The following is a 24,303-nucleotide window of genomic DNA, read 5'->3' as shown; positions in this document are numbered from 1 at the left end:
TTACAGACGGTTCATCCAGGATTATGCAATCATTTCAGGACCTCTGTGTGACCTGACCCGGAATGCCCAACCTGCCATGATACAGTGGAACCCTGCGGCCGAAGAGGCATTTCAAAAACTGAAACTGCCTTATGCACGGCCCCTGTGTTGTATTCGCCGGATTTCTCGAAGCCTCTGATTGTACAGACAGATACATCGGACACTGGAATTGGAGCTGTACTCTCACAAGAAGTTAATGGAGAGGAACATCCTGTGCGGTACATTAGCCGTAAGGAGATTCCCTGTGAAATGAAATATGCAACAATTGAAAAAGAGTGTTTGGCGATTAAATGGGCTCCGGAATCCTTGAAATATTATGTTCTGGGCCGCAAGTTTGTATTGATGACAGATCATGCTCCCCTTACCTGGATAAAGCAGAATAAGGACACTAACGCCCAGATCACCCGTTGGTTCCTCAGCCTTCAGCCCTTCCACTATCAGATCGTCCACTGTTCTGGTTCTAAACATGGTAATGCTGATGCCATGTCTCGTATGCATGCCATGTTTTCCTCGACCGCTCTGACCACAGGGTCAACGTTGGGGGGGGAAGGTATGTAGCGGTTTCAGGGGTTGTGTTATGGATGGACATTATGTGCCTGCGAGGTTTCTTTGTTTTTTGGTTGTTTTGATTTTTATTTATCAAGAACGCTGTCAAAGCCTGCAAATAATAAACAGGTTTTAAACCTTTACTTGGGCTTGTGTTGTGTGGCTTTATGTGTAAACCCCGCCTTACAAACCCCCCCCCCCCCCCCCCCCCCCCCCACCCGCCCCCCCCCCCCCCCGCTACTATATATATATATATATATATATAATATATATATAATATATATATATATATATATATATATATATATATATATATACCTTAATTGATTAATTAATTGATTTGGATAATGGAGGGCAAATCCATACCGAATTTAGGGTATGCTAAACAAAAACCAGGAGGGAGACTTGCCCTCCATGACCAGAGTTGTGCACCACTTCTATAAGGCAACAGATAGAAAAAGAGATACAAAATAAGTGTCTAACTGTTGTTTAAACTTTTTATATTATAACAGTAATATATTATAACTACAGATATTACGTGAAATGTTGATTTACAAAAACATATGTGCTTTGATTGTTAAAATGTGTTAATTATGTTATAATAATAAATATATAAGTGTGGCAGAGCACAGCTCTGCCCTTTTTAAATTGGCAGGAATGGGGTTAATTTCCCCTACCTGCCTGGGTTTATTATGTTCAGGTGGCTGGGGTTGATTAGGTTAATTAACGATCAATCAGCACCCAGCCACCTGACATAAAAGGAGGCCTCTGCTTCTCATTTGGGAAGAGGGAGCTGAGGAAGCAGGTTGATGTGTTTTTTTGGTGGTTTGTGGTTTTGAAATTTTGAATCCAGTGAAGGCATTGCCCAGCCTGGAAACCTTATTTTGTAAGTTTTGTTTTCTTTGTTTAGGTATTTGTGTTTAAACATCTTTGTTTTGCCCTTGTGCACGTTTATTTTGTGTTAATTTATAATAAAACTATATATTTTTTTGAACTGCAGTCTGTCTCTGGGCCTCTGTCCACTCGCCAGCCTGCCACAATAAGATTAACAGCAGATACCTGATGAGCGCTTGGCTTTTTACAACATTCTTTTGATTGTTAAATTAAAAAAAAAAACATGCGCTTCACAGTCTCTCTGCTTAAGAACCCTCTTTGGCTTCTGCTGCAAACTCCAGATGTGATCAAAACATAGAAACCTGACTCCAAGCAAAAAATACTCAGATACATTCGCTATAGACAGTCTACAGTCGTCATTTTCAGCACAGAACTACATTATAAATTAAAACAAAACCTGCATTCTTAACTCCTGGAAAGTCAAAATCTGTACGTAAAGCATGATCCCTCTGGCAATCTGTGTGTCCAGTTCTGTCAAACAGATATTCTTTGAAATGCTTGCTGCACAAACACTGCCATTTTGTCAACCTACAGTGATTCTCCATTGATTTCTTTTAAAAGGAATATTTGGAAACCTAAGAATATTAAAACATTTCACATCAAAAACTAAGCATAACATATATTGTTTTTGTAAATTAACTTTCAAACTTTTAACTCTTAATATGGCACAGCATTGTACTAGCCTGTACGTTTCAATTTACTTAATTGTCTATTGTCCCTTATTATATCTGTATTTAATCCTGAACTTAAATTGCCTTAACTGTACCTGTTTGTGGCAAAGTGCCCCGCCCCTGTGTGTTTTTTGTGTTGTATGTTATGTGTTAATGTTGGTGTATAGTCATTGGTACACAGGATATGTAACACAAGTGTTTAAAATGTATAATTGTATTTAGGCACAAGGATTGCACAGCACTTCACGTGCAAGTAAAATGTATTAATATGTGAGCACAGGGAATTGCACTTTATTCATTCACGTGCAGTTGTACTGCGACTCCAATTGAATGATTGATTAGCAATCGAGTCTCAATACAGCTGCATAAAAACAGCATGTTTTCACTCACTCGGGGTTGTGTGTTCGATGAGTGGAGAACGGGATTGAAGATGGAGGTAATTGTAATAGATATAATAAAAGAAGCTCACTGTGTTTTGTTTGTTTAGTCCGTTTTGTTTGTCTTTTTTGTTTTGGCTACGAGTGCCATGTACTGTGTCTTGCTTGTCTTACAATCTTTTATTTTCTGTTTCATTATTAAATACTGAGCGAGAACAATCGCTCAGCTGCACCAAACCCCACCTCTCTGTTGTTAATTTCCTGGTTCCTGGTTCTGGTCTGACGTCACCCACTGCAACTGTCTTTGTGACACGTGGTGTCATCGTGGGATTACCAGGCCTCCTAGACGCAGACCAGAGCAAGAACCACAGTGTTTTTTTTTTTAAAGAAAAAAAAATGGAATGCTGGAGAGATGGCTGCACGGAGCTGGAGGAGCTCCTCAGTGGTCAGCACGTCTTCTGACAGCATGGCCAGTAGCAGCCTGGCTACTGGCAACATTGCCGCCCATCAACCCCTTAAAGTACCTGTTCTTGGCCCAGGACTTTGAGCGAGACTTTTGGGATTTTAACGGTGGACGTACACATTGAGGCTGTGAGCTTTGCACAAGGGGGGGTATATGTGGCAAAGTGACCCACCCCTGTGTGTATTTTGTGTTGTATATTGTGTGTTAATGTTGGTGTATAGTCATTGGTACAAGGGATATAAACGGGTCTATGTAACATGTGTGTTTAAAATGTATATTTGTATTTAGGCATGAGGATTTCACAGCACTTCACGTGCAAGTAAAATGTAATAATATGTGAGCACGGGGAATTGCACTTTATTAATTTATGTGCAGTTGTACTGCGACTCCAATTGAATGATTGATTAGCAATTGAGTCTCAGTACAGCTGCATAAAAGCAACATGTTTTCACTCACTCGAGGTTGTGTGTTCGATAAGTGGACAATGGGATTGAAGACGGAGGTAATTGTAATAGATATAATAAAAGAAGCTCACTGTGTTTTGTTTGTTTAGTCCGTTTTGTTTGTCTTTTTTGTTTTGGCTACGAGTGCCATGTCCTGTGTTTTGTTTGTCTTACAACCTTTTATTTTCTGTCCGTTTCATTATTAAATACAGAGCGAGAACATTCTCTCAGCTGCACCAAACCCCACCACTCTGTTGTTTATTTCCTGTTTCCTGGTTCTGTTCTAACGTCACCCACTGAAGCCGTCTTTGTGACAGTGTTATACTTGTAACACGCTTATCTTTACTAACTCTGTGTACAGTATATATATATATAATATATATATTATATATATAGTATATATATATATATATTAATATATAATATATATATATAATCTTTAAAAGTTGACACTAAACCACTTAACACGAAACTAACTGTCAGGAAACGACGTCATTGTCATCACGTGGACTCATATACAAAATATGTAGATGATTCACCCGAATCTTCTTTTTATGCGTATACCTGAGCTCCGAACGGACTCCTTGAAGCGACCGGGCCCACGAACTCGTAGTAGCATCCCTTGCACACCCCCTGACACTGGCCCTGAGTATGTCAATGAATTCTGCTTGTCATTACCACTAACTGCTTGCATTATACAGCTGCGGTGAGTCCTTGGAGTTGTGGGGCTATTGATATGTCTAATTTAAGATAACAGCCTGTGGCGGGGTGACCCTCCCCTGCATGTAGATTGTGTTTTATGTATATACTGTGTTATTGTTGTGTGTGTGTGTGTGTGTGTGTATATATATATATATATATATATATATATATATATATATATATATATATATATATACACACACACACATACACATACACATACACATGATATAATGTGGCTGTGGAGCACAAGTGATTTAAAATATATAGTTGTATTTAGGCACAAGGATTGAACAATCACGTGCAGATAAAATTTGTATTCCTATGTGAGCACATGGATTGCACAAATTAGTTAAGGTGCTGGGATTCAATTCGATAATTAGTTAATTGTTGAATCCCGGCACAACTGTGTATATATAGATGATAAAGCACTTGGGGTTGTGTGTTCGGGAGTGGAGAACAGGTGTGGAGAGGAGGTAGTGTTATAAGAAAAATAATATAACAATTGCTATGTATGCTGGTTTTGTAACCAGCATACTACTTGTTACTGTTTATTGTTTATTTATTTGGCCAATGTGCCCTTTTGTTTGGGGTCAGTGTTTTTGTGTTTTGTTCAATGCTTTTATTTTGCAATAAACCGACACAACAGTGCAGTTCACATTTAACCTCACAGTACTGTGTGTTCTTTCGGGTCTAACGTCACCACCACCAGCCAGACTGTCCTCACAGCCCTATTCATTATGTCTGTCAAACTATTTGGAAGTATAAAGCTCTTTCATTTTTAGCTTTACCAATTTGGTGAGGTTTGTAGGTGCTATACAGATCCCTCAGTTACTAGATTGAAATCCAATGGAACTGTAAGAACATCTGTTATTACCCAACATAATGGAGGTTGTCTTGGAAACCATCAAGTGAAACTGTGGTTTATGGTGCATTTTTCATAAAAACCATTGGTTCAGGGGTCGTCACCATATCGAGTGGTGACAGACATTTAAAAAAAAAAAAAATTGTCCACGAACAAACAAAATGGAAGTTATATGCAATCACATGCGTGTGTGTGTTAAACGTATTCACTGGACACTGATAACTGTTGCCACAGACATGCGTGTCCGTGTAAGGACAAGTTGCCGACCCTCTACCCTGGTTTAGTGTAGGATTGCATGGGATCCGAGTTTGATTTTTACATTACTTTAGGGTCAGATCTCAACTCACATATTCCCTTTGAAATAAATTTATATTAATTACAGAGTAAATGAGTGAGTTAAGCCTGGAAGGCAATTTTAAAAAGTGAAATACAAAATGCACTAAAATGTGTCATTTAAATGTGTGCTAGAAATAATAGTCATCTAAGCTATTAGTGTCTGTCACTGTCTTTATAGTTTATATTGCACAGTAATGTTTATAGGCTCTATAACATGGTAATGGGTTCAGATCTGATAAATCAAAGCTTACAATGGAGCAGATGAGGCAGGCTAGTACATACATTATTATATGTCTTGGGGTCCATTAGGGGGTATGCTGTAACATTCAAATAGGGCACAGTTAGACTTTTTTTGATAAATCTAAACTGTGATCTAAATACAGCCACTGTTTAGATCCTTATTATGCAGCCTTTCTGTATTGTAAAAGGAGTTGATGAAGATAACCCTAGCCAATACTTTAAGCACTGCACAGAAATCAGAACCAAAGGACACGGCTGGAAATTAAGTGGAACTTTGGACAGAGGGTATGAGATACTTCTTTACACAAAGAGTGGTGATGGTATGGAGTGGATTACTTAGCCATATTATTGATACGGAGTCCTTAGGGATCACAGTTAGATCACAGAGCGACGACAGTGTTGCTGTTAAGAGCTCTAGTTTTTGGGCATTTTATCATTTTGGGTTGTAACAAAAACAAGCAATTGTCTTAATCATAGATGTCACATCCTAAAATATATAATTAAACTTTTTTTTTTTTATTCAATTCTCGGAACAGGATTTATTTACGTGCGTTCTGGTCACATTAGCACATGATTAGAATTAAATGAAAAAGGCTATTCGGTCCCAGCACAGGGTTTTCTTGAGAAGCTCAAAGCCAATCAAAGGCAGGTTTAGAGAAAACATTATAAAAAATCAGTGTTAAAGAAACATAACCCAGAGGCACTCAGAATGAGTGCAAACACCACAACTTGCCATAAGATAGAGAAATGTGAAAAAGCAATTCACAATTAAAATGACATTTGAAGCTATTTGACCTTTAACATCTGACGATGATGTCCCTTGTCATTTTACTTGGATTAGAGATCGAAAAAAGGGGACTGCTTAGTTCAGCTGACTGCATGTCTATTAATATCTACTGAAAGCTGTTTTGGCATCATTTGATTGGAATGGGTTAGGAAGCCTGTTAGCTCATAATGGCTTTTTAAATTGCTATTCATGATTGCACTTGAACCTCAATGTGATAGCAGCCAGGGGACAGTATGTATAGTGACATGTAATCTAGCCATCTTGGTTAACAGCCTGATGGTAGCCAATAATTGAAAGGGCTTAGTAGCCTCATTGTCCTCTTGCCATTGGGACATGGTAACTGTCAGGAAGGCTCCGTGGTTTGGAAGGATATTTGTGTGGCTACCCAGCCAGGGTCAAATGTGTTGAATCGAATATGGACTTTTCTCCATGAGTTCAATATGAGTTCTGTCCATTTTACCAAGCTAGCCAACCTCAAGCCGATACTTACTAAACTGTAACATTCTGTGACGCTGGTTAGAGGTGCTATCATTTTATCATTTACATTTAGTTTTACAATTGGTGTCTACAGTGATCATAACATATAGTAAAGGCTAGAGGAAAGATATAATATATCTCACTGTTATGGTGCTTTGACTACGAGATGCTCTAGGATAAGATGGCTCTCTGGTCTGGTTTTGAGTATACTGACAGGGAAAATTAACACCACCCACCCAAAGGCCAGTTAATTTTGTCTGTGGCGGGTAAATTTCACATACTTATACGCCACAGTAGCGTGTATGTTTTTATACACTTAACACTTTGAATGCCAGCGGCACTGTGTCAGTGGTGCGAATTTGACAGACCACTGTACCTTTAATAAACAGAAGCTGTTAACTAGAGTGCGTGAACAAATCGTGATCATGTTCATCCCCTATGTGAAGGACGGTATGTGCTGCCTCAGTGTTTAAATCAATGTCAAATTATTTCAGTAATCTTCAAACGAAAAACATTATCTTCAATCGAAAAACATATACATATATTAATATAACCTTTTGTCCACTACACTTCTGACTTAAAATATTTAAGTATGTTTGCGTAGTTTTACATTTACAGAGCTCTAAAATCACTACATATTGCAAGAGACAATGAAACCTGTCATATTAGTAGTAATAATAATTACTGAAAATATTATGTAAAGCTCACAAAACATAATTCTTAGGATTGTACAATTCACCTACATTACATTCGGCACAAAAAAAGCAAACTTTTCTGAGGGGATTTTATTGTGTAACAGTTTGTTTTTAGGACAAGCAGCAATGGCATTTCCAGACTCAGCTGCAACGACATGTCTGGGGCACATTCAGTTTCGTTTGCGGGTAACTGATTTTCAAAAACACCACACCAACTTCATTATACTACACTAACAAACGGCATTAAAATAAACTTCACAGATTTAAATTTTTCTAAAAAGTTTTCACATTATTCTGACAGTCACATTAAAAAAAAAAAAAAAAAGTTTTACTATTTTGGGCCGGTATTTCGAAAACAAAACCAAATTTCCAAAAACTATATCATTGGTTAGTGTAATGTGTCCTGAAGACACATCTCTTTGAATTATTACCATATCAGATGTGGTTTTGTAAGATATTTGGGTTGGATTAAGTGACGTGCTTCAGGTCTTTACTACGTCCAGTTCCCTCCCACTGAGACAATCATGGGAAGTCAGTTTATATCTGAAATGGTGATGCGTGTGTACTTTTGAGAGAAATGCTTTGGTAAATCAGTTTTGTGGCCGAAAAAAACATCTAAAGAGAGGGATAGGGTAAATCTCATTTACTTGTGTAAATGATGAAACACACAGAAAAAGTTTTGAATGGAAACATGCATTTCACAAGTGGTAAAGAGCGTGTTTATTCTATAAATATTGCAATGGAGCAGGTCAGTTGTTACTGTGGATTCTAAGACAGCAAAAAGTAGTGGCTGATGGGTGGTTTTATGGTTAGCAGTGGTGTCGTTAACTTTAATGATAATGTGGGTGGCTTTTTTATTATTGTGTTTTGCTGTGTCTGGTCTGTCTTCTTGTATATCGCTTGTGGGTTTACAGTTTTGTAAAAAACCACTTACCATGAACTGCGTTATGCCCTTGTTCTAGTATTAATGCAGCTGTTTGAGAATACCCTTGCTGCTTAAATGTCTAACTGAATTAACTCCCGTCCTTTTTTTTATCCTAGCTATGTCCAAAGACAATGCGTGTCTGCCCTCCACGTTAGAAAGGAGATAATCTGGCAGCACGAAACTCCTCAGATCACTCCTGTCCAATTGAAACTGGCGGCTGAGGTAACCTTTACAGTTGCCAAGTCCACTTATAAGAAGCATAATTGGGCTTCTTTTTGAGAGTTTCTGGTTGGAACTTGCATAAACACCTATACTCTACTCTAACATGGGTTAACATGTTTTAAAAGGCAGTATTGCCTTTTTTTTTCTCATGAGACTTGGCAAGACTGGTAACCATCCTGTCTGTCTCACAGCAGGCAGTGCCAATTTTGGGAACAAACTAATGCTGCACTTCAGTCTGTTTCATCAGTATCCTCTACCTCCCTTTCAAGTGCTTACTAACCATATTTGCCAAAGTGTGGTGTTGAATGCTTCCTCAGCAGCTGTCAGCCGCCTGGACAGCTAGGATTTCTAAGCCAAGGTAGTATATGCAGCATCACCTGAAATGACTTTGATATATATATATTATATATATATATTATATCTATATATATATATATACAGGCACGGTTTTCAGCCATGTCGATCTACAATACTTGTTGGTCAGTTTCATTTTATACCTCCGAGTTTACTTTTAATTAATGAGTCGTAAAATACAAGGCAAAAGGTATTTTGCTTTATTACAGCAGCTTAGATTCACTCATGTACCAGTTCTCTGTGCATGAAAACCACATTTTCACAAAATTTCACTAGTAATCTTCAAAAACAGCATGAGTACTTTATGCATAGCTAATTTATTAATTTGCATGACGTTGGATGAAAAGCCTAGTTTACTCAAGTAAAATAAACTGAGCGAACGGAAACCCAAAAAAGCATTTTACAGAAGACATTTTTCTTGTGTAAATGTCTCGAGTTAAAAAAAAAAAAAATGCATGGAAAACCCATGAATGACAACAGCAAGTTCTGCTGCTGTGAGCATTAGAAGGTATCAAACAGTGATAAGGTGAAACAACATTCCTTTTTGTGAAAAATTTGACATGTCATTATTAACCAATGGGGTGATGCATGAGATCTTATCATTTGCCAGAAATAGTAACGAGACAGAACGATATGTAACTCTTGCAGCTTATAACATCGGTTTACTGTATTCTATATTTTGCTCTTACTTGAATGTGATCTTATCAGGGTGTCTGCTGACAAATAAATAAATTAAATATTTATGATTACTTTGTTTAACTAAATGTTTTACATTGTTGTACAAATGTAATAAAGTTTACGTACATATTTTACGGCTTATATGATATTATAATATATAACATATATATATATATATATAATATATATATATATGTATATATATATTATATATATAGATATACCACCACTAAGACGTTATTATATATTATATATATTGTATACTTACAACAAATATTGTGGTGTTCTTATCTTGTCCTATGTACGTTCCGACTGCAAGATGCAAGCTTCTGTGCGGTTAATAGCAATAACATAGATTGTATGACTGGTCAAATGTCACAGGGCAGCTTAGATAGGACAGACACAGTAGTAGCAATGCAATTCGTGGTGGATCTGATTCTGCAAATATGCTATACTGTTGAAATAAGTGGATTTGGAATATAGAAAGGAAGTTAAAACATGTGATAGATGACTTTTCAATGCACAGATTTAGTTTAAATTGGATTACGTTGATAACATTAAAAAAAAAAAAAAAGCTTCATTTGAATTGTGTATATTCACATTAACTGATTTTTCAGTGGCAAATACATTAATCCAATGTTGTATTATAACATTCTTTACAAATTATGAAAGTGTAAAACTTTTTGACCCCTAAGTAACAGTACTAAAAATAACAAATAAATGCTATTTAAAACATGCTATAATACATTACAGTTATGTGTATTATATACAAAACCATTTAAAAATTATGCCAATGCATTTTTTTGCAGCACAGTCTGTTTCGGTGCCACGCCCTCATGACCAGTTTTGGCAGTGACAGATGTGTTTTTAGGGGTAGGCTCTAGCGCAGTGGTGGGCAATTCCGGTCCTGGATAGCCACTGTTCCTCCTGGCTTTTGGTGCAACTGGGCTCTAAATTACTTAATTGTACCAATTAAGTGCTTATTAGAAGCTTAATTGGTCCAATTAATTAATTTAGGGTACAATCACAATCTAACTTGGAATTAATTTTTCCAATGAAAAGTTTTAATATTTTACGCTGCTGTCAGTGTACACTCTGCACTACCTATACATTTGTATGATTTAAATTATGCTTTAAACAACATTAAATTATAGGCGACTGCAAAAATGAAATGTGAGTTAAATGTAGGATCAAGGCTGTACAATTCATATAATGTGTCAGCTGTTTGAAATACATTTAAAGGCACTAGAATTAGGCTCAGGCAAAATATGAAGGTAAAAACAAAGGTTTTAATTAACTGCTTTTTCTGAGTTTAATTATGAAAACAGAATAAGCTCAACTTGTTTACAGGGACGTCACCTGATTACAAAATATAAACCAAAAACTTCAAGCCCTACTTGTGTTCACATTTACTTTTTTAAATTTCTTTATTATTTCTTTTATTTCTTTTTAGCAATACGTACTTCTGTTAATATGAAGCATAACACATTCTTTTAAAATAAAATACAGTGCATGGTGGGATAATATCATATTATTTTCAACTGTTCATTGGGCTGCTAGGAACTATAACCAAACTATTTTAATAGTGTGGACGCATTAAGCCCGACTAAACATGAAACGGTACTTCAGTGTGGACACTTTCAGCTGGATTAATTAAACCGTTTTTGAGTACAGTTCTGCAGTACAGTTATGTGGTGCAGACAGGGTCTATAGACGTCTTGGGTTGTACTGCCTTTCTCGCCGTGATTACTTTTTACAAATAAAAATGCTACCACAGAACAGCAAAAAGAGTTCAGAAAAAGTTGGTGAAAATGCAGAAAATTATTTTCACTGAAGAAAATAAGATCGCCCTGGCAGTGCTGTCTATTTATGTCTTGAATTACTCCTCTTGGTTATTTTTTTATTATTTTTAGAATGGCAAAAAATACATTTACTGCAGGCTGTTGGTCTTCTTATTTGCTGACCAAGACAGTGAGCCGGAAAGATGTGATTCTCAGGACAGTTTAGCTAGTGAGACAGGGAGAGATGAGGTAAGGGAGAGGGGGAAAAAAAAAAACTAACAAAAATTGTATAGAAGTGTAATCATATTTGTTCTAGAGATCTACCAAATGAAGACATAAACAAACTCCATGGTTTTTTGTATTGTTGCATTATGTTTGTATGGTTCACATTCATTGACATATCTTTTTAGGTACAGTATTCTTATTCTTCATGACCACACTTTCTGTTAGAACCTTACCAATCTGTAATTTACACTCACTCTATTTTTATTATATTTTATATAAATAAATAAATAAAAGTTTAGGAAGCATTTGAATCACTGTTCCCATGTTGCATTTTTTTGGGTAACTGTAGACAAGACTTGTGAATACATATTAGGCTACTGACAAGCTCATACTGTCCAGACTGTAACGTCCCCACTTTTCAGTGTGTTGAAAACCAAAGAAAAATGAAGGCCAATTAATGACTCAAATGTGTCATTGTTAGATAAACTAGTAACTGTATTCATTCATTCATTTATTTATTTGTACTGAATGAAATATTAATTATATTATAATAGGGGTCTCTACAACATTTAGTTTTGGGGTTTTACAGTGAAAAGGTGATTGTATTTATTGCTGTAATTGTATATAGTTAATTAAATTATACAAGTATATATATATATATATATATATATATATATATATATATATATATATATATATATATATATATATATATATATATATTTTTTAAATATGCATCTATGGTCTCCCTATATTAATCTGAATAGCTTGCATTGTTGAAATATTTATTGTTGTTGATGTTTTGTTTCTAATGTTTTGTGAATTAAAAAAAAGAATAAAAAATACATAGTATATAGTATATTACATAGTTTTCAAACACTATCCTCTCCTGAAGACATACGGTGTATAAAATTATTTCACATTTACCTATATTGTATGGATTTTTATCTAGTTTTCCAATCAAATAATAAAATGCATATCTTTACAACCAACTATTTCAAAGCCTGCAAAGCAGGGAACATATTATCCTTTTGTACTTTTGTCGTATCCTGTTTTTTACCAGTTATTTTCTTTTTAATCCTTTATTCAAGAATATGTAAAACCAGTCAGTTTTTATCCCTGCGTACATGCAACGGATAGAGCTGATTTATAACACATTGGTATCAATTGCTGAACAAATGCAATCAACTTGTAAGTATTTTAACCTCACTGAAAGAGTAACTGGTGAAGTTTTAATGTAATATAACCACTGCTGTTTTAAACACTTTGTATATTATGAAGTGCCCCAGGTCCAACACATTATTAACATTATTATTATTATTATTATTATTATTATTATTATTATTATTATTATTATTATTATTTATTATGTAGTTGAAAAAAAATCATTTTTAGTATAGCACAGCACGTCCATATTTAATTAATAATAATATAATAATATAATAATATTATTATTATAATTATTAAATATTATTATTATTATGTAATATAATATTTTGTTTGCTACAAACTTTGAAAAAAGGGATTCAAATGATTGCTAGTAAACTATAATGCAAGCATGTTAAATAAAGTAAACTCTTGTTTGGTATTTAAGATTAAATTTGGTGAATATACTGGAATCAGTTGTATCTTGAACTGACTTGTTTCAAAGCTTGAAAAAAACATAGAAAGGTAATGCTTAGCAAAACCTCAGTCAGAAAGTGTGACAATAGAAATAGCATTTTTTCTGTATTAGTTTAATTATTTTTTAATAATATAGGGTTGATGGACAGACTGGGCTAAATCTAGGAATTGCAAACAAGCAACAGTATGTATGCACTACACTGCTGAGGTAGAAAGAAGACAGCAGCAAGAGAAAATAAAAGGTGCAAAGTTCCTATTAGTGATGTTAGATGGTTCAACGATAGCACTGTCATAGCAGAGGAGCTAGTATATGTATGATTCTCCCAGAAACGGCTGGTAACTGTGCCTTTTGTGCGCATGCAGTCTGTGGAGAGGGCAGATGCCCAACACATCTCAGAAGCTATATTTTCACTGGCAGATTGTTTCAGACCCTGTTGAGATGCCTATAAATGTTGCTTGTTTTTGCATTTTCTTTTGTTGTCGTTGCCCCCCGGAACAATGTTGGCCAGTATAAGGTCTGTATTTGTCTATACTTTTCCATCCACAAGCCATGGAAAGGTTAATTTCCAGTCAGGTACTGATATGAAGTATTTACTGGCTATCCTAATGGACACAAAGAATGTTGGGACTGGGCTCCAGTCTAGTTGGTAATTGTCTGGCAAACTTCACTGCATTATGCACCACATATTAGCTGTAGTATTATATGGGTTTACATAACTGAGCCCAAGCACTTTGCAATGAGCTGTATTGGGAAATGCTTCAAGCTATCTCTCATTCTCTTCCATAAGGGTCCCATACTGAATGTGCCATTGAGAAACAGTTCAGATGATTGTTATTATTTTTGTTTTACTTTGGGTAAGATATTATTTAGTTTGAGCTTTTACATCCCTTCCTACCTACAGATGTTTCAGTTTTCCATGGGATCATGTAACTGAAATGACAATTATCAGTAAAAACACAAAGACAACTGTGCTGTAAGAGAAAATAATATTTCTAAAGTTGTGTTGCACCAATGTCTTTAACGTACATACAGATACACACATAAATGCAAACATAAAACAATATTGGGTACTGCAGACTGCCGAAGGCAAAAATGAACTATATATTTATATAAAAAATGGTAACACCCATTTATTCTGGCATATTAAATAGAATATACAGTCTACTCTTGTTACAGCGGCAATTCCAATTCTTAATACAAATAGCAAAATATAATATATTCAATTGTGAGTTTGAGGAGCGTCCACACGTACACCACAGTGTTATCTACCATGACATCAAAATGAACACAATAAAATAGTTTTCTATTTATTAAAACTGAACATTGTAATACTGTATCTTATCCTTTAAAGCATTGTACACGCTTTGACAGAACATTATAGAATAGTATTCTACTTGCCTGGCTTTATCTCATAGATCAGAAAAGATGAATAATAAAATGGGCTGTGTCATGTACTTGCAATTTCCACCATGTTTGCTTATGTCAATAACCTAGTTGCTACAGCATAATAAAATAAAATTGAAAAGGGAGAGAATTCTTCCTTTTACCATAAACAAACTACACTTATACATGGCTAGGCTGTTGACAAATGCACTGTCGTTAAAGGACAGAGCAAGTTGGTAAATGAGCCATAGACAAACCATTGATCCAAACCTTGAACATCATTACATTTAACAATGTGTATTTCACATATTAATGAAATATAGATTTTTATTTTGTCATGGCCTGAAACAAACACAGATCACAGACCAAACCTGGTGACCATGCAAACACACACACCACATTTAAGCAAAATGGTAATATATATAGTGCCTTGCAAAAGTATTCAGACCCTTGACCAATTCTCTCATATTACTGAATTACAAATGGTACATTGAAATTTCGTTCTGTTCGATATTTTATTTTAAAACACTTAAACTCAAAATCAATTATTGTAAGGTGACATTGTTTTTATGTTGGGAAATATTTTTAAGAAAAATAAAAAACTGAAATATCATGCTTGCATAAGTATTCAACCCCCACAAATTAATATTTGGTAAACCACTTTTCGCTGCAATAATAGCTTTAAGTCTTTTGGGGTAAGAATGTACCAGCTTTGCACACAGTGTCGGAGTGATTTTGGCCCATTCTTCTTGGCAGATTTATTCCAGGTTGTTGAGGTTGGTTAGACAATGCTTGTGGACCGCAATTTTCAAATAGCACCACAGATTATCAATGGGATTGGGATCAGGACTTGGACTGGGCCACGGTAATACATTCACCTTTTTGTTCTTGAGTCACTCCAATGTTGCTTTGGCCTTGTGCTTGGGATCATTGTCCTGCTGAAAGGTAAATTTCCTCCCAAGCTTCAGTTTTTTTTTTTTCACCGCCATACTTCACTGTAGGGATGGTGTTTCTTGAGGCATGGGCAGTGTTAGGTTTGCACCACACATAGCGCTTCGAGTTTTGGCCAAAAAGCTCTATCGGTCTCATCTGACCGCAAAACCCTTTCCCACGTCGCAATTGGGTCACTATCATGCTTTCTGGCAAACTCCAGACATGCTTTCGATGGTAATTTCTGAGTATCGGCTTCTTTCTTGCCACCCTCCCATACAGGCCAGTGTTATGGAGAGCTCTTGATATGGTTGACTGGTGCACCATTACTTCACTCCCAGCCATTGAACTCTGCAGCTCCTTCAAAGTGATTGTTGGCCTCTCTGTGGCTTCTCTCACAAGTCTCCTTCTTGTTTGAGCGTTGAGTTTTGAGGGATGGCCTTTTCTTGACAGTGACTGGGTGGTGTGATGCAGCCTCCACTTCCTGATTATTGATCCAACTGTGCTCACTGGAATAGCCAAACACTTGGATATTATTTTGTACCCTTTCCCTAATCTATGCATTTGTATTAGTTTATCTCTAACTTTTGTAGAATGCTCTTTGGTCTTCATTTTCCTTCAGATTCACAGCCTTACCAATGATCCTTTAACAGTGGGGTTTTTATCCAGAAAATGTGACAGCAACTTTAATGGTTCGCAGGTGGAGGCTAATGCTAAGTTAATTGTGTCCTCGTTAGGGCAATTTCTTTCATCGGTGCAAACTGGGAGCTTGCACAGCACAGGGATTGAATACTTATGCATGCAAGATATTTCAGTTTTTTATTTTTCTTAAAAATATTTCCCAACATAAAACCAATGTCACCTTACAATAATTGATTCTGAGTTTCAGTGTTTTAAAATAAAATATCAAACAGAACAAAATTTCAATGTACCATTTGTAATTCGGTAATATGAGAGAATTGGTCACTGGTCTGAATACTTTTGCAAGCCACTGTATGTGTGTGTGTGTATATATATATCTGTGACATCATGAATTACAAGATCGAAGGTCGAACACATAAACTGTCACAGAAACCTGAGATGGAATTGTTTTCTTGTAACTCACTGAAGAGGCCCATCTATTATTTTTATAAGACGAGGTTGAGCAGTACAGTTGTTTTTTTTTTTTTTTTTAAACTTAGTGTTTCAGTGCTGTAAAGACGTTTTATGTCATTATCCGTTTCTCCAGTTTCTCTGAGATACGAATATACCAGCTTTACATTTTTTTTTACGTAATCTCATTTTGTTGATCATTAATGAACTTTTTTAAATATCTTTTAATATCAATAATTAACTTTTTTTTTTTTTTAGTAGACCCATTTTAACTTTGAACTGCATACTAAGTTAAGTAAATTTAATTAATTTTATTGTAATATGCAAAAGAAAGTTTATCTGTATTTTTGATATTGTGGACATTCATTGCCATTGAAAAGATACAACAGGGGTGTGTTTCTGTCACTGACACTGTTTGAGCAGAATAGATGGGAGAATTAAAAATAAATACAACAACCTCTCACATTTCAATAATTTTTCAAGGTCTGTGTCTGAGAGGGGTGGATAATGTGCATAAGGGTATTTTTGTTTTTTTCTGTAACGTTTACAAATCACTAAAAATACATTATTATTAATGACAAAGTTGGGGTGACGGACTTTAAAGACAACAATTTTATTAATTTTATTTATTATTATTATTGTTACCTTCCAGATCATGAATTGTTCTTTATCCAAATCGGCATGTCTGCTTACTATTGATTTTTTGCAGGTAATTGGTGGATACTTTAAATTCTGTGAGGCAGCGCAGTGATTTAGAATTGTGACAGGGCTCCAACTGTCCGTATCCATCCAATGTAAAGACAGCTGGAACCTTGCTCGACCAGTCAGATTGCTTGTTTCACGTGCTAGTCCTGGATTGTGTGTGTGTCTATATATATATATATATATATATATATATATATATACTGGAAAAAATTAAGAGACCACTGCAAAATTATCAGTTTCTCTGGTTTTACTATTTATAGGTATGTGTTTGGGTAAAATGAACATTTTTGTTTTATTCTATAAACTACTGACAACATTTCTCACAAATTACAAATAAAAATATTGTCATGTAAAGCATTTATTTGCAGAAAATGACAACTGGTCAAAATAACAAAAAAGATGCAGTGTTGTCAGACCTCGAATAATGCATAGAAAATAAGTTCATATTCATTTTTAAACAACACAATACTAATATTTTAACTTAGGAAGAGTTCAGAAATCAATATTTGGTGGAATAACCCTGATTTTCAAACACAGCTTTCATGCGTCTTGGCATGCTCTCCACCAGTCTTTCACATTGATGTTGGGTGACTTTATGCCACTCCTGGCGCAAAAATTCAAGCAGATCGGCTTTGTTTGATGGCTTGTGACCATCCATCTTCCTCTTGATCACATTCCAGAGGTTTTCAATGGGGTTGAGGTCTGGAGATTGGGCTGGCCATGACAGAATCTTGATCTGGTGGTCCTCCATCCACACCTTGATTGACCTGGCTGTGTGGCATGGAGCATTGTCCTGCTGGAAAAACCAATCCTCAGAGTTGGGGAACATTGTCATAGCAGAAGGAAGCAAGTTTTCTTCCAGGACAACCTTGTACATGGCTTGATTCATGCCAAAGCTGCCCGATTCAAGCCTTGCTGAAGCACCCCCAGATCATCACCGATCCTCCACCACATTTCACCGTGTGTGCGAGACACTGTGGCTTGTAGGCCTCTCCAGGTCTCTGTCTAACCATTAGATGACCAGGTGTTGAGCAAAGCTGAAAATTGGACTCATCTGGGGGTGCTTCAGCAAGGCTGGAATTGGGCAGATTTGTCTTTGTGAGACACATTAATTGAAAAAGTGGATTGAAAAAGGCTGAAGTTGATGATTTTTTTTTTTTTTTTTTTTGCAGGTTTTTCTAGGTGCTGTTGCGGAAGATGTGAAATGTGTGCCGGGATACCAGAAGAAAAACTATGAGTTGGAGTACCAATCGGAATTCAGGAAGGAAGAATCCATTCTGAAAGGTAAGGGGGGCACTGACATTACCAGAAGGTTATCAACGAGGTGGAGATTGTCTGATTCATTGGTTATTTGACAGGTCTGGCTGAAGTTTGAGTTTTGTGGTTGGACAATAATCAGCTCCTCTTACTTTGTTCAGCCCAGAAAATTCAGAAAGGTCAGTTAAACTTGTAGGTGGCCATTGAAGAAAAAAAAAAACAGCAATTAATCACAGTTGGATGTTAAAATGGTGACCGAAGATACATGCCGTTTTCACCTCTTGTCAGGAAGCAGGTTTAAAAGGATAATTTGCTTAATCAGATATCTGTTTTGCAAAAAGTAGGATCTGACAATTTTGAGTTTTACAAAATGTATTATTTATTTATTTATTTATTTATTTAGGTGCCTTTATCCAAGCATAAATGAAATGCTGTGTTATAGATCTGAATTGAAAAAGAGGTCTACACATAACAAGAGTGTACAGTTACATATCAGTCAAAAGGACTGACCAGAATTCTGTTTTAGAGAGAGCTTGTAATTAAGGAATGATTAAATTATAATGGATTGGCAACCTTGTGATTTTTCAAAACGTTCTCATTGATTTTAACTGCCTTGGATGCACTTCAAACTTTGGTGAAACGAAAATGAAATTGCTAATGGAATGAGTCTGTTTCATGTTTGATATCGACTAAACGTTTGTTAGCTTGTTTTAGCAATACTACACAATTATATAAGAACATAACAACATAAGAACATAAGAAAGTTTACAAACGAGAGGAGGCCATTCGGCCCATCTTGCTCGTTTGGTTGTTAGTAGCTTATTGATCCCAAAATCTCATCAAGCAGCTTCTTGAAGAATCCCAGGGTGTCAGCTTCAACAACATTACTGGGGAGTTGATTCCAGACCCTCACAATTCTCTGTGTAAAAAAGTGCCTCCTATTTTCTGTTCTGAATGCCCCTTTGTCTAAACTCCATTTGTGATCCCTGGTCCTTGTTTCTTTTTTCAGGCTGAAAAAGTCCCTTGGGTCGACACTGTCAATACCTTTTAGAATTTTGAATGCTTGAATTAGGTCGCCACGTAGTCTTCTTTGTTCAAGACTGAACAGATTCAATTCTTTTAGCCTGGCTGCATATGACATGCCTTTTAAGCCTGGAATAATTCTGGTCGCTCTTCTTTGCACTCTTTCTAAAGCAGCAATATCTTTTTTATAGCGAGGTGACCAGAACTGCACAAAATATTCAAGATGAGATCTTACGAGTGCATTGTACAGTTTTAACATTACTTCCCTTGATTTAAATTCAACACTTTTCACAATGTATCCGAGCATCTTGTTAGCCTTTTTTATAGCTTCCCCACATTGTCTAGATGAAGACATTTCTGAGTCAACAAAAACTCCTAGGTCTTTTTCATAGATTCCTTCTCCAATTTCAGTATCTCCCATATGATATTTATAATGTACATTTTTATTTCCTGCGTGCAGTACCTTACACTTTTCTCTATTAAATGTCATTTGCCATGTGTCTGCCCAGTTCTGAATCTTGTCTGATTTATTGTCTCTAAATCATTAATGTAGATTAGGAATAGCAGAGGACCTAATACTGATCCCTATGGTACAACACTGGTTACCACACTCCATTCTGAGGTTTTTCCTCTAATTAGTACTGTTTTCTACATGTTAGCCACTCCCTAATCCATGTACATGCTTTTCCTTGAATCCCAACTGCGTTCAGTTTGAGAATTAATCTTTTGTGCGGGACTTTGTCAAAAGCTTTCTGGAAATCTAAATAAACCATGTCATATGCTTTGCAATTATCCATTATCGATGTTGCATCCTCAAAAAAATCAAGCAAGTTAGTTAGACACAATCTCCCTTTCCTAAAACCACGTTGACTGTCTCCCAGTACCCTGTTACCATATAGGTAATTTTCCATTTTGGATCTTATTATAGTTTCCATAAGTTTGCATATAATAGAAGTCAGGCTTACTGGTCTGTAGTTACCTGGTTCAGTTTTGTTTCCCTTTTTGTGGATCGGTATTACGTTTGCAATTTTCCAGTCTGTCGGTACCACCCCTGTGTCAAGAGACTGCTGCATGATCTTGGTTAGCAGTTTGTAAATTACTTCTTTCATTTCTTTGAGTACTACTGGGAGGATCTCATCCGGCCCAGGGGATTTGTTTATTTTAAGAGCTCCTAGTCCCTTTAACATTTCTGCCTCAGTTATGCTAAAGTTATTTAAAACTGGATAAGAACTGGATGACATGTGGGGCATGTTGTCAGTATCTTCCTTTGTAAAAACTTGTGAAAAGTAATCATTTAATATATTTGCTATTTTTTTTTCTTCATCTACGATTTTGCCATTTGTATCTCTTAAACATTTAATCTCCTCTTTGAATGTTCGCTTGCTGTTGTAATATTAGAAAAACATTTTTAAATTGGTTTTAGCTCCCTTAGCAATGTTCATTTCTATTTCTCTCTTGGCCTTTCTAACTTCCTTTTTGACTTGCGTTTGCAGTTCTGTGTACTCTTTCTGTGTACTTTCTTTTTGGTCCTTTTTTAATGCTCTGTAAAGTGCCTTTTTTCGCTGAATATTTTTTTTAATTGATCTATTAAACCATTTTGGCAATTTAGTTTTACATTTAGATTTGTCTACTTTAGGGATATAATTGTTTTGCACCTCTAGGACTACATTTTTGAAGAACAACCATCCTTCTTCTGTGGGTGTTTTCTCTATTTTACTCCAATCTAGTTCTGTTAGTCTCCATTTCATACCTTCATAGTTTGTTTTTCTAAAATTGTAAACCTTAGCTTTAGTCATTACTTTTGGGGATTTAAAAAACACTTCAAATGAGACCATGTTGTGGTCTGAGTTTGCCAGTGGTTCTCTGACCTCTGTTTTAGTTATTCTATCTTCGTTATTTGAAAAGACTAAATCAAGGCATGCCTCCCTTCTAGTCAGTGCCTTGACAAATTGTGTTAGGAAGCAGTCATTTGTCATTTCCACCATTTCTATTTCATCCTTCGCACTACCCACCGGGTTTTCCCATTTTATTTGGGGGAAGTTGAAATCCCCCATTAGTATGGCTTCTCCTTTGCTACACACATTTCTAATGTCATTGTATAACAGATTATTGTGCTCACCATCTTAATCTGGCGGTCTATAGCATGCTCCTATTATTATGCCCTTTGAATTTTTGTCTGTTATTCTGACCCATATTGATTCGTCTATTTTCTTTGTCCAGGTTTAACACCTGGGCTTCAAGACTGTTTCTTATGTATAGCACCACCCCTCCTCCTCTTCTGTCCTGCCTGTCTTTCCTATACAGTGTATACCCACAAATATTATATTCGTCCCCATCACTCTCAGACAACCACGTTTCTGTAACACCTATCACATCTTAGTTACCTGTTAGTGCAGTAGCTTCAAGTTCTAGAATTTTGTTTCTGATACTTCTAGCATTTAGATAAATACATTTAAATATTTTAAATCAATGATACTAAACTTTAATTAATTTAACAATACAGACTTTATATAATCATAAGAGTGCTAAATAATACAAAGCTGGGAAATCTTAAGACTTAATGGACTAATAGACTAGACTTGTGACCACATTGTTGACTAATTTGTTACTAGCATTAACAGTTGCATTTTCCTTTTAACAGAAAAATTAAATACTTAAAGTCACACTGTGGCATAAACTCCACAAGGCAACAGAAGATGTCATTAATATTCAGTCAGTTATATTTCACTTGATTCGCGCAGAAATGTAGGCAGAGGACCATGATGACAAATGCGTTTTTCAGGTTTATCCCAAGCATGCTCAATTGTATTGATATCCAGGATGCACTGAAAACAACCACTGCCATCAGGGTATAAGTGGAGTATTGTTTGATGGACTTTAATTAAGCTAATGTGTTCATTCAAACTTTCAGTGTAGTTAATGGAGCCAGTGTATACTATGAGAACATGCCCCACATCAGGGCCAAATCCAAACAGTTAAGCTCCTGGCCACATAATGAGGACCTGTCTATCTATTCCCATTTTAAGATGTTACAGTTTACAAGCATTTTATAGGCATTGAATAGCATGATTTTTACAGTTTGAACCTGGGCTGCAATCAGTAGAACAGACAGATATTATGATTGTGTTGAACCTTTACTGAAAATAACATAGCCCAGTAATCTGAACCATTGTTACAAATAGAAAATAGTGCCTGTCAGCCTTGAGTTTTATCAGCTAAACTCTAAATTGTGTGCTTTTGAAAGGTGAGGGCTAAGAAGCAGTGTGGGGAAAGAAGCCCCTTATCTGAGACAGGTGCCCTATGTGTGCCACAGTGCAGGTGTAGAGCTTTGTTTTCTTATCTCCTGAGACTGGGATTCAAATCCAGCTTAGATAGAAGCAAATGAAACACGCAAATGAGGCAATAAAGGAACAGTCCTGCAGCACTGCAGTACCAGGGTGACTCCAGCTCTTACTTGTGCCACCTTCCCGGCACAGTTGTGAGTACAAAAACACAGATTTATACTTTAATAGAATCTTTCCAGCCCAATTTATCTTTCAAAGCCATTGTGTTTGAATAGTAAATTACTTAATGTTCAAAAGAACACACCAGTTAAAGCTATAAAACTGGACGAACTAAACACAGCAGGTATTTATTTAGGAGAGTTTAAGTAAGTTATGTTGTTTCTTTGACATGTTATAATTGGATTTTTTTGATGTTTTTTTCACGTTTGGAAATTAGAAATTCACTGTTGGATAATATGCTTTCATATTTTTCATATAGTGGGTACTGGATTCTTGAATATTTAATTTTTTTACAACCCAATGATCGGCAAGGAAAAGATTTATACAGTATCTTGCCCCCACCTACTTTTTGGCTTTGTCTAACGGGGGCAAGGTAGCTATCCTTCCCCTCCTTCCTTACGGTCAGCCTCTTCACATCTGTGACCTAATTTGTGGGGAGGGGTACCTCACAAGGCAAGGAATGCAGTGTCAAAATATGTATTATGTAGTAGTGTTATCTAGTCTAAACTTTAATAAGTAATCTATTTCATGAGTTTCCTGACTGAACATCTATTCTTGATGTCCTGAGTATGGTGATGTAGGATGCTATAGGAATACAATAACACAGTGTTCTTGCTGTAAACAGTGCTGTGGAGTTTGATTAGAATACATTGTAACATTTCCTGTGGCTGTTTATAGCAACATCGACGTGACCCTCGGGTGATATTAAAGGAGGATTAGAGTTTGTGCTTAATCCTGTGTGTATCTACAATTAGATTGCTATGGCAATTTTGAGCTCATGTAATAAATACAATTAAATACATTAAATTAAGGTTAAATACAGCATGCCAAAATAGCCATCCATCTGTAATCTGGTAGATTTCAAACAACTACTATAGCCCTGACTGTAAAATGTACGCATCATGACACGATCATGGGAAATTGGCACACAGGTCAGTTATTATGTAGTCAGTATTACAAGTGACTTGCAGATTGATTGAATGGAATGTCTTTCTGTTTCGAAAAGCAGCTTCTGTGTCCCTTGGTGCCACTATAGCAATGTGGGTGCAATCAACAGCACCTAGGA

General features: G+C 36.0%; 1 protein-coding gene across 2 annotated transcripts in view; it reads left to right on the top strand.

Annotated features, from left to right (window-relative positions):
- Positions 1-24,303, top strand: part of LOC121295995 (cadherin-13-like) — a 620,407-nt gene that overhangs the window by 135,947 nt on the left and 460,157 nt on the right. For both annotated transcript variants that reach the window (XM_041221112.1, XM_041221111.1), the window contains exon 2: positions 18,627-18,738. In XM_041221112.1, the coding sequence (XP_041077046.1) occupies positions 18,627-18,738 (112 nt within the window). The remainder of the gene's footprint in view (positions 1-18,626; positions 18,739-24,303) is intronic.

Source organism: Polyodon spathula, chromosome 21, assembly GCF_017654505.1.
Source record: "Polyodon spathula isolate WHYD16114869_AA chromosome 21, ASM1765450v1, whole genome shotgun sequence".
Taxonomy (NCBI): Eukaryota; Metazoa; Chordata; class Actinopteri; order Acipenseriformes; family Polyodontidae; genus Polyodon; species Polyodon spathula.
The sequence above is the reverse complement of the archived record's forward strand: the minus strand, read 5'-3'. Positions and strand labels throughout refer to the sequence as shown.